The following is a 12,425-nucleotide window of genomic DNA, read 5'->3' as shown; positions in this document are numbered from 1 at the left end:
TGAGACAGCCAGTCTAACCCAGGATGCATCCGGCCAGCTGCACCTGACACCCAGCCAGTGTGTGAGTGTGTGTGTGTGTGTGAGTGTGTGTGTGTGTGTGTGTGTGTGTGTGCGTGTGTCTGTGTATTTGTGTGTCATTGTGTGTGTGTGTGTGTGTGTGTGTATGTGTACAGTATTTACGTGCGTGTGCGTGTGTGTGTGTGTGTGTGTGTGTGTGTGTGTGTGTGTGTGTGTGTGTGTGTGTGTGTGTGTTTATGCACGCATGTGTGGGCATGTTTATGTCACACGTTTCCATCACCCTGATGGAGGAACCCCACTGGCTGTCTCACACGAGCAGGGGAAGCCGTTAAACAGAGATGCTCTTAATGACATGCTGTATTCACAGCACCTCCCTGGGAGTTCTCTGCTCCTACTAAACCAGCTGCCCAGAAAATCTGACTTGATACGGTCTACAGAAGAATATTCATTAATGTGTCTTTCCAAACACTGGTGAAAGTAAACAATCTGCTAAAAGCTGAACAAGGATTTTAAGGGGTTCTTGCTATGAGTCCCTGCATGATTACTACAAAGATCAATAAAAATGAACCAAACTATAAATTGTGAGGATTAAGTATTTATCTATGTGCACATAGCTTATGCTGCCACAATCATCTCTGTTTAACGACTGTAAGGCAATGTCATCTGTAAGTATTTTTCTTCATGCACATGAACCTTCACTATTAGGACTATCTATGCTATTATAGTCTAGGAGAATAGGCCAGATTTAGTAACAGAACTTTACAACTCTGATTTTCATACTACAGTATGTCTTTAACTCTAAATAGCTGATTCAGAACCACTTTGTGCACTATATAGAAATTCTTGGGTAAATAACAGCAGGTACAATAAAGGGCACTGCTAGTGTGCAGTCCCCCGCTGGGCCTAAGAATCTTTAGAGGTCAGCAAATAACTGCAGGACTACCTAATGTTAGGTCATCAATCTTTTTGTGTATTATTCCGACCGCTTTTTAAATGGAAAATGCCAAGGAAATTACTACCAAAACATCCCTTACTGAAAACCTCTCTCAAATCTTGGTCTGTGAAAAGACATTTTATTTATATTGTATCATAATGATTTTAACCTGTTCTTTATGCTGTGTTCTAGAAGTAAAAGTATTGAATGCAATTGGAGCGTTTCAGCCTTTAATTTCTATGAGAATTGAGAGCTGACTGAGGGATTTGCAGGGAGGCTGAGAGAATTAAATCAGCCAATGCTGCACTAGAGCTGCCATCCATGTCTTCATTGCATGGGAGGAACTGGGACTTACAGTCCTCGTATCATGTCTGTCTCACATCTCCATCGAGGGAACGCACAGTAGTTCAGTTTACTGATGTATCCTTCAAAGGAAAATTTGCCTTCTAGCGACGACCCCGAATGGACAAACCTGCCAGTGGAGATGGTCATCAAAGGGAGGTTTTTCCATGATGTAATTGCTGTGGACAAAGGAACAAAACCTGGAGCCTTCAGCATTAAATAATAAATTAAAAAAATGCACCATGCATAATCACAGCCAGTGGACACAGGCCTCATTTTAAGGCCATGTCTAATAGAAAACATTTTACACTGATCAAAACCAGCAGCAGATTTTTTTTAATGTCACCAGTTAGTAAATATGACAAGATATGTCCTGATTAAGACATGTCCTAAAGATCCGATGACTGATCTTTTTTTACAGGCCTGCAAAAAGCGTCTGTAGTGTTGGATTTGGCCTTTGATGGTGCCTTTGTACTGACAGACGGAGCTACATCCCTCCAGATGAAACCTGTCTTTGATCAGTTCAAATATTTAATTATGGCCTGGGCTGCCATGACCTCAGAGGGAGCCATAAAAGGCCTTGCCCTGTGGATATTTAAAGGGAAACCCGGCTACGATTGCTCTGATCTAAGGACTGACATATGTTTGCAAGTTCAGACCTTATTAATTTTGTGTGTGTGTGTGTGTGTGTGTGTCTGTGTGTGTGTGCGTGTGTGTATGTGTGTGTGTGTGTATGTGTGTGTGTGAATGAGTAAGAGACAGAGTCAATCTATCAGTCTATTTTACTTGTCTCTTTCTTCTTCGTCTTTTCCAGCTTCTCTATTCCACTGTACCCTCTCTCTGTACCCTGTTCCAGTGTTTGTTGATTTCCTCATGAAAAAATAACTAAAAAATAGATGGCCAAAGCCTGTACTCATTATTCTAACAGTCTGTCATTTCAGTAAACAGTATTAAGAGCTCCCTCATGTCAATCACTCCTTGAGTCACCTTGCATGTACATATGCAAGGATTGTTGTGTTACATGAAGACAGAGAGAGAGGAAGAGAGAGAGACAGGGAGAGGGAGGGAGAGAGAGAGAGAGGGGGAGAAAGGTAGAGAGAGACAGAGAGAAAGCGTGTATTGGTGAACTCTAACCGACCTCTCGGGTGTAGAATTATCAACTGTCAGTCTGCATCACTCTGACCTTCTATCATATTTCTCCTATGCGACTCGCGCGCACAAACACACGCATCAGCCATCCATCGCATGACCTTTCAACGCCCACTCACTGCTGAATATGTGTTGAGTCAGACAACACACCAGTGCATACACACCTACAGTCAGCTGGATTACTTGAAAGCCAATCTACCATAATGGAGGTCTCTTGTCTGTAGGAGTGTTGGAAAAGTATCCTAATTTCTACCTAGTCACGTTTAATATATTACTGAACCATCACTCCCACACTTTTTGGGGTATAGAAGGGTGCATAGCCCTAAACTGTATGTGTCCATAATTACCTCTCGATAAGTCCACGTGAGTTTATCTATGCCTTTGTAGCTTGTTACTGAACTGAGCAGTGCACCCAGAGAAGGGATGTTATATTCACAATGCTGTGGTCATTGCCATTATAGAGATCAATTTGCCATCTCTAACATCTGTGTTGTTCTGTCCTATTCATATATTTGTCTACACAACTGATGCATAAGACATTTTCAATATTATCATTTCCTCTAGTGTGCTTTCGTTGGCCGTTTGAACTGTGCATGTGTTTGAACTCAAATAGTCCTGCCAAACACATATGGGGAGAGTGGCACTCAGAACGTAGGCTAGGAGGTACTGTAGGCAAAGAGACTCACACAGACATAACTCTGGTGTGATGGACACACATATGGGCACTGGTGTGTTTTCTTTACATGCAGAAGCATCTGAAATGTGACTGAAAGTCTTCTCTATGTTGGCCTTTAAAAGCTGACCTATAAAATGCTGGTGAGCCCAACCCATGAATGGGTTTGGTCATATGAACAGGCCTGAGCCGCACCATGCATGAGACATTACGAGAAGACTGATCTAACCAGGACTGACTTGGAATATACAAAAATGACCACTGACCTGGAAGCACAACAGCATTGAGGGATGACACGGCTCAGGAGCAAACCCTGCAGGGGTTATCAAGTTATTACAGCATCACATCAATGGCAATACTGTAGGATAGATGTGTTGTTGAGTCTAGTTAGGATACCATAAACATCAGTGTTATTTATACCACTTGCACATTATTTTACAGACAAGCATTTCTAAAGTGATGTGTGAGAAAGATGAATATTAGATGAGGAAGAGAAGTGCCTTTGTTTGTTTAGCACTTGATAAAGAACTGGAGGAAGAGATTGTTGACACAAAGAAAGATGTTCACAATGTACAGCATAAACTGAACCAGTCCACTGAGACTACCCCATAATAAAATGCTAATCTACTTTTCATTTATCAGGCTTTACATCTAAAGGTCTATACACTAATCTGTGTTGCAATACTATGTCTGGATATTGCCACCTTCCCATGATACAATAGATGCCATAATATAAGTCACTATATATCACAATATCATCAGTATTACAATAGTACATTAATTTGTTTATTCATTAATTTCCGTAATTTACAAAAAAGTATCAATCAGCTTTTAGAATGCAAAGTTAAAGCACTTTTATCATGATATTCCTGTTATTCAGTCTGTGATGTCATTGCTACTTCATGTTACTGACACTGAGTAAGTTATTCATTAATAGGTTCTTCAGAAGAGGTTGAAGTATCAACATATGACAAATTGACACAATACAAAACATAGCAGAAATGTTATGTGCCACAAGGATAAGTATATTTCAAATGAAAAAAAAAAAAAAACATTTGACTGCTTTCTTACCCTGAATCTGTACATTGTGTATACTGTATAAGTTTTGATAATTCCTCATTTCCATTTTGATAGTGTTCCAAACCCAACCCAGCACAGTTGATTCTAGTTGACATTTTTAAAAAGCATGGCAGTACTGTATGGCTGCCATGTCAGTAAACACAAAGCCTATAGGGTGCCTTTTTTCAACGTTTTGAGAGATGCGGCCTGATCTCATCCAGATTATGGCAGTTTTGTAGATTAATCGTGAAGTGGTCATTCCCAGCTCCTCTGAACAAATGAAATCACTCTTTATCACCATGCTAGCGCTGGCCTTAGGTATATATGGCACAGCCCTAGGGAGAGAGAGAGAGAGAGAGGCTCTGGAGCACAATCCAAATTGAAACAAACAAATTGCAACAAATGAAGAGGCTCTAAGTAGGTGGGGGCTGGTGTTGAGGATGCACTGTTTTCTGATGCTAATACTAAAAGCTCTTGAGAGTCACTTATGGCCCGTTATCGTCTAAGAGCCGTCCTCTATCTCTAAGTGGAGCGACTAAAGGACCCATCAGTGGAGACACTCCAGGCTATTTACAGCACTTGCATCTTTTACAAGTGACCTTGAGGCTAAGGAGAGCGATAAACTCTGGTTTCAGGGGTTTTTATTACGGCACACGAAGATTGTTTTAGGGAGTACAAACTAAAACAACATGTGCAAGACAAAAACAGACTGACTACTTCACAGAATCGTAAAACAGACTGACTACTTCACAGAATCAAAAACAGACTGACTACTTCACAGAATCGTAAAAGATGCTCCAGTTTTGCTGTATCATGTTGCATCATCTTACTTGGTGGGGATTCTGGACGTCTGTGGTCCATTACAGCCTAGCTCATCAGTTTGCAAAATTATAAATGGATAACAACTCTATAAGAGACCGATCAGTGGTGTACCCTCACTCTCATCAACGTGCAACTTGGCCCAATACCATGCAGTGCCCACTTTTACCTTGCTGCACTTTAATACTAAATTATGAATCACAAAAAGCACATTAGTGTTTGGCAATTATGCTGCGTCAGTGTCCTTTCCCTTGTGTCTCTGGCCGTGTGGCTTTGAGTTAACATTCTACCGTACAAAGAACGAGCCACCACAAAATAAACACTGGAATGTGTTCTGGTGTACTGTTGTACTTCATTTGGATTGGAACAGACCATGTGTCAATTAGTGTCCTTCCATTAGATTCCTTCTGCTGATTTGGGCTTGGTTAGGGTTGTAGGGGGTAACTTATCCTCCTGGGACTGGTGGGACTTGACCTCTTAGTCCGACCTTTTGGGGTCAGTTTCATTTGTTGTTGCATTTGTTGCAATTTGTTTGTTTCAATTTGGATTGTGCTCCAGAGCCTCTCTCTCTCTCTCTCTCTCTCTCTCTCTCTCTCCCTAGGGCTGTGCCATATATACCTAAGGCCAGCGCTAGCATGGTGATAAAGAGTGATTTCATTTGTTCAGAGGAGCTGGGAATGACCACTTCACGATTAATCTACAAAACTGCCATAATCTGGATGAGATCAGGCCGCATCTCTCAAAACGTTGAGAAAAGGGACCCTATAGGCTTTGTGTTTACTGACATGGCAGCCATACAGTGAGCACATGCCTTAGATTTCACCACCATAGATAGGCCAACAACCCATGGCAATCCCAGTGACTAGCTCAATATCTCCACAACCCAAGTCCTGTCTAACTGAACAATGTCATAGAACACCGCGGTGACTTGAGTGACCTCACACTGAGGCCAAAGAAGCTCATATCACTTTGACTGAAATATATACAGTACACTGACATCCACTGGGAGAACTCAATGCTACAAAACGCAGTAGATGTTTTCTCTGGTTGCATAAGCAGGTTCCTACATCTCAGTTAAGTGACTAATTCAAACTATAGGGCTTAATGGCGCTGAAGAAGGGACCCCTCATGAGAAGCAGTGTAATGGAACCGTGACATGTGACTGTGAATTTATGATCTTTCTCCATTTTAAGAAACGCTCACAGAGATTAGGATCTGACGTGATCAGTGGTGTTTATGATTTAAATCATCCTCCATAACTGCCTCAGAGTTCCTTTGAGCAAACATTCTGAAAGGATGGAACACTAATGTAATCTCTCCTCCCCCACACGCTCACTCTAAATTTCCAATTTATTATCAACTCCAGAAATAGCAAAGTAAATCTACTGATGTTGAGTTCTTTTTTAATCTTCGCCGTGCTCCTTTTCCTTTCCTCCCTCCTCTGTCTAAATAAAATAGATACGAGAGGGGTTTTAAACTTCAAAGCCCCGCCTGAACAAAAAGACATTTAGAGGCTCTGGAAGTAAAGTATGAAGTTTCTTCTTCAAGCTATAGGACTGAAGGACTAATCACGGTGGATGTGCTGACTAGACTGCACCTTGGGGATTTGGAGGGAAGGGACTGAAGGAGATTCGACAGCCCGGGCTGTTCTCAAACCTTCAGGCAGCAACTGTGAGCTCTGCATGTCTAGGGAGAATAAGTTGAGCAAAGAATACTGGAGGGGTAAGCAGATCATTAGAATATGAAAACTGTATATTAGCCATGGTTTCTCATGATCAGCACCCACTTTTATCCAAGCCATGTGCCCATTTTTATACTTAGAGGCAGCTATAAATGATCTGGTGCCAAAAAGATACAGTTTAGTTCAGTACAGTACAGCTCTTACAGTTAGTAAACCTTTACAGATGACATGACCAGCACTACACTATTCCAAGGTCTTTGAGGTATAGCGTCTTGAAGTGCTTGGATTCTGTAGAAACATTTTAATTGCTTTAATTCAGCATGATAACAACTGACTGTGAGAAGGAAATGACTACTATAGGTGGCTGTCTTGCTTGGGTGGCAAATTTAATTCAGAAACACAGATGATAACGAATATAATTTGTAGTAATTATTGCATTCATGTACGCAGCGTCAGGATTTTGTTCTTGTTCACTGGCACAGGAAATGGACATCTTTTCTTTCCTTCAAAAGGAAATTTTATAAGAATAACTTTTTATCTCACATGGCAAAAAAGACTTCAAGCGTAGTTGCTTTAATTCAGCTCAGTAAACCTAAAATGGCACTCCTTTCCTCTGGCTACCTTCTCTGAGGAGCAGAGTTGCACATAGATTGCCAATTATGGTCTGACCTGACCAAATTTAATATGTTGTTATTAGTGGGCTTGGCCTTTAGTTGCTGTGCACTATGTTCCAGGAGATTGATCGGGCACACATTAAGACTTGTGAATGTCAACTACATTTGATTGTTCAGAACAGCTGAGGTAAATAAACTATATGTAGGAAACATTTTTTTTTAATAAAAAAGGACCACTGTAACCCTTGTGTGACCCCCTGTTACACAATCAAGTTGGCCCTTTGAGAGAAACATTAAAAGGCTAAATTAATAAAACAGGAGTTCAAATGCCAGTAGATTTATTGCAGAAACGGGCCATTTGCTAATATAATAGCTGACTTTATAGTAAGGAAATGGCAACAATGTTAGAGCTGATGTCATAGAGGTTCAGGATCAGATGATGGTCACTAGGGAGCCAGTACCGTCAGCATGGCAACTCCAATCTCTGCTGGGTGTATTTTTATGGTATTCTCCTTACAACTTTTTCAGTCTGAAGCTGTTAATAAGGTTTGAGCTGAGATGACATCAGCAACTACATATCAAATAAAAGTCACTGGGGAGGTCTAAAAGAAACAAAGTGGCGACAAAGCTGTAACTGCTACCAATGGACCCCTGTCTGGCCGGTCGTCAGGGACTTACACGAGTTCAAAGGTGCCTCTGACATCATCCTGACAGCACCCTATGATGCAACCTCTTTGCTTTATAATTCAATTAAAGCTCTGCACTGCAAGGGGGCTTGCCCTGAACAGATTCAAAGAGACAGAGCAGGGATAAAGCCCAGCAAGGATGGACAAACAAGTCACTGAGGCATGGAGGGAAGAAGGGTGGAGAGGTGCAAGAAAAGAAAAAAAATCAAAAGGTGGAGGATGAACAGTGGATGAGGCAAAGAGGGCAAGACAGCAAAGAGAGAGACTATACAGACGAGAGATGAGAATGAGTGAGGGGGTGCGGAGAAATCTTGATTGAGCAACAGACTAATGGCCAAGACTCAACTGGATCACTAACCAATCAGCCAAATCTCCCCTAATGCACCCCGACCCATCCATCAGGCTTCTATTAGATTACAGCACACTTTAAGGTCAGTCGGCAGTGCGGCCACTGATCTCGGCTGCAGACCAGAGCAAATCTTTAGCCGCCTGCCTCGCCTCGCCTGCCTCTCACTCCTCCTCCTCTCTCCATCCCACACTCAAACACCTCCTGTTTGGCTTTCCCCAGTTTTGAGCAGCACATCAGACGAAGCGGCAAACTCTGGAACAGGTCCAGCTGGAGTGGATCCAAACCCGACCCGATATCAGATGAGGACGAAATCCCGTGCAGAGACAGCATGTCTCCAGGATGCCACTAACTCTCACGGAAGTCTGCGTCACAACCTTAACCAGTGACAATGGCCACCCTGCGGACGCGGCATTAACCGTCTTATCCCCAACACTTCCCCAGAGTTCAATATTGTCCAACTGAGACTTAGCCACATCCTTTTGTTAAAATGTACACATAAAAATTACACATAAAAATATTAAGCACCATACTAAAAGTGTGTGTGTGTGGCACCATACTAAAAGTGTGTGTGTGTGTGTGTGTGTGTGTGCTGGGGGGTAAGAACACACCCATGTGTGTGTGTGTGTGTGTGTGTGTGTGTGTGTGTGTGTTGGGGGGTAAGAAGGCAAAAACAATCGTGCCAGTGAGGAGGCTTTCAGTCATTGTCCCATGAGATCTGCTGGTTGAGGCAGAGCAACTCTTTGATGACCTGTTTAGGTGGCTAAAACAGACGGGCAAGTCATTAGAGCTCCCTGATTGGAATCACTGACAGACTGCTCCGAACACTCCAGTCTCAGCACCGTCTCGCAAAGTTATTGCCCTGCTTATCAGCACAGTCAATAACCCTGCCGCAGATTCCCCCTGAAACAGTTTAGAACAGCACACGTCTGTGTGAAAATAAATAGTTAAATGAGAAAAGAAATAAAGATGGCTCGCTTCCAAGGCTGATTTCATAGTGTTAGACTGCTCAGTTTGTATCCGCTGGAAAAACAAGGTCCATAAATTAAGATTCAATTTATTCCCCTTGGCGATTTATGTAGTGGATGAGACCTAATGGCGTTACAGTGTTGAGGATGATCACACCGAGAAGCGCCGGGGGATCTCATAAAACACAACAAGGGGACAGGTTTAAGTGCCCCGTAGTAAAGCTTCAGCTGTCTCCTGCTGAATCAGTGGCAGGGGCCGGGCAGGGCTGAGTGATGGGTTGGAGAGGTGCTTGTTGTGTGTGTGTGTGTGTGTGTGGTGCGTGCATGCGTGCGTGCGTGCGTGTGTGCGTGCGTGCGTGCGCGTGTGTGTGTGTGTGTGTGTGTGTGTGGTGATGGCGGTTCGGGTTGGGGGTGGTGGTGGGTGGTGTTTGTCATGTTGCGTGGTTAATGATCCCAGGTCTGGCTACTGGTCTACTGTATTATGGTGGGCAGGGTGGGTGGCCCCCCTCTCTGGTGCCAAGACTGGCATCCAGCTGGTTAGTACCTCTGTGGGAGGGTGGCAGCTGGTGGGGAGGTCTACATGTGTGTGTGTGTGTGTGTGTGTGTGTGTGTGTGTGTGTGTGTGTGTGTGTGTGTGTGTGTGTGTGTGTGTGTGTGTGCATGCTCTTATGTGTGTGTGCATGTGTGAGTGTGAGTGATTAAGAGAGAATTTGTATGTGTGTCTGTATCTGTGTATGTGTGTGCGAGTGTATGTGGCTGCATGTGGGTGTGTGTATGCTTGTGAGCATGTGTTTTGACCAAATTAATGCATTTGAACCATGACTGGTAAGCCATGCAAGGCAGAGTGTAAGACAAGGAAAGATATACAGTATATATGTGTGTGTGTGTGTGTGTGTGTGTGTGTGTGTGTGTGTGTGTGTGCGTGTCACAATTGCTGGGCCTTTAGTAAATATGTCATTGTCAGAGGCATGGTCTCATAAGCCTCATGGGGCTATCCCTACATCACATCACTCAGCAGCAGCAGCAGCTGACTCATAACACACACTGGTAGGCATGGAACTCACACAGATGCACGCATGAACACACCAGATGGTGAGGTGACTGTGGTGTGGTGCAGATATAGATGGAGAGTGATAAGACCCGACACAATAACAAATCATTTTTTGCATAGTGCACTCATCATCACATTCAGTTACAGTGCATTATGCAATTAATTGCTAGTCAATTACTTCTTAGATTTGAAGATAATATCATGAAGAATTAAATGTAATTTTATATTTTATTCTTTATGGTGGAAGTAGTTGTAGAGTTATATTAGATCTCAGCAGCATTTAACATAATTGAATCATTTCATGTTTTAAATTATTTCATTCATCTCGTGTTCGTAAATACGCGCTTTTAGGCTGATGCGCTGTCTATAGTTACAGTATCAGGTTATTCCGTGGACTCAACATCTCTCTTTCTCCGTCTCTCTCTCTCTCTCTCTCTCTTTCTCTGTCTTTTCACTCCCTCACTCACACACACACGCACACCATTGTGGTCGCAGTGTATCTCCTTCACTTGGCATATCCCTCCAACTCGCTCGGAGCGTTGGCTGACTGAACGACGCTGTGATCTCCCTACACATAGCTTATCCTCCATCCACCGTGGATATACTCTCGTCGGGTCGCATCTCTTCAGCTCCGTTAAAGGTCTATCCGCACTTTCTCTGTCATTAAATTATTTTTTGAAGTCTGAGAAAGGGATAGAAATATTATGTTAGTGAGCGTTGTTTTAGCAAGACTGTTAATTCTTGATTCGCAACCCTAGACGGTATCTCTGACGCGAGAACGGTAATCTGTCGCTTCATTAAAAAGAAATTACCGCAAACCTGTCGTCGCGGACATGAGCAAAATACGCCTTCTTGTGTGTTAATAAATTATGCGTTTTGATATTTTCAGCACAGGTAACTTTTGCGGTGTGCTGGCGCTATTTCGTGCCATGCAAAACAAGAGATGATTCCTTGTGCACCCTGTCGGTATCGTATCCCACACTTACTCTCTGGAGAACTTTGGTCCTTTACCGGGGTCTGGATACCCATCCTTACGCACCGTATCTCCAAAAAGTGGACCAAACTTTAGAATATAATAGAACACAGGGATTTTTTCTTTCTTTTTCCTTTTCCTTTTTTCAGTGAGACGTATGTCGTTGCGATATCTTCCATGCCACCGACCATCGTGATAAATGGACAAGAATGTGGCAGACACCATTTGTGGGGAAACTCAATAGAGAATCCGCTGGCAAACCGGGAGGACTGGATTAAGTTCTTAAAAATATACGAGTCGTATGCAACCCACGCGTCTTTTTCTGTGAGGTGGGTTTTGAGAAGAGCGAAGGAGGGATGTTGGTCCGAAACAAATTTCCGTTCATCTTCGGGTTTTGGCACTTCGTGTTCAGCCAGTTCTTTTTGACATCATTTCCTCTTCTATTTCAGGTATGTATTTTCATAGTAATAGCCTAATCAAAACATAACTGTCAACATCGTTTATAGGGTAACACATTTTTGAAGTTTCTTGGTAGAAGCATCACATTCCAGACAACAGTAAACCGAACAGCTAAGCGCAGTACAGGAGTTCAACATACTTGAACATACTTGGTGATTGTAGGCTAACAATGAAGAAGACCGATATGTCAGCATTGTTATCAGTGTTCATCTGTCACCTTTCATCATATCATCTTTCTCTCATTACCAAGTTACATTTGCAATGCTAAATGTATAACATATAATAGCCTACATGTCTATGAACTGCTATAAGTGATGTGTTGTCATTTTGTTACAAGTGAACATAAATTAAAAGCCTCACAAGTAGCTGGCAGGTAACACTATGTTACCACTAGCACTAACTAAAAAGGTGTGATCCATTACCCATGGCAAATTTAACCAACACAATCCCCCATTGTGAAATTGTGTACCTAGCATTAACAGTTTTCTCGCATTAGGCTACTTTGTTACTGCAGTGTTATGATCTGTTGTGCAAGCAAAGAGAGAGTTAGTGTTAAGTATTCTGCCACGCTTTGGTGCTTGGTGAGAGGCAGCGGTGTCAGAGATGAGGGACTGCCCTGTGCTTCTTACCAAGCCTTTAGAGGCGTGTGGTGG

At 42.7% G+C, this 12,425-nt stretch overlaps 1 protein-coding gene across 1 annotated transcript in view; it reads left to right on the top strand.

Moving 5' to 3' along the window:
* The first annotated feature begins 10,842 nt into the window (after positions 1–10,842).
* Positions 10,843–12,425, top strand: part of prima1 (proline rich membrane anchor 1) — a 36,365-nt gene continuing 34,782 nt past the window's right edge. Inside the window, exon 1 of the mRNA XM_042094499.1 lies at positions 10,843–11,762. Coding sequence (XP_041950433.1) covers positions 11,670–11,762 — 93 coding nt within the window. The 5' untranslated portion in view covers positions 10,843–11,669. The remainder of the gene's footprint in view (positions 11,763–12,425) is intronic.

The sequence above is a fragment of the Alosa sapidissima genome, chromosome 6 (genome assembly GCF_018492685.1).
Source record: "Alosa sapidissima isolate fAloSap1 chromosome 6, fAloSap1.pri, whole genome shotgun sequence".
NCBI classification, from domain to species: domain Eukaryota; kingdom Metazoa; phylum Chordata; class Actinopteri; order Clupeiformes; family Clupeidae; genus Alosa; species Alosa sapidissima.
The sequence above is the reverse complement of the archived record's forward strand: the minus strand, read 5'-3'. Positions and strand labels throughout refer to the sequence as shown.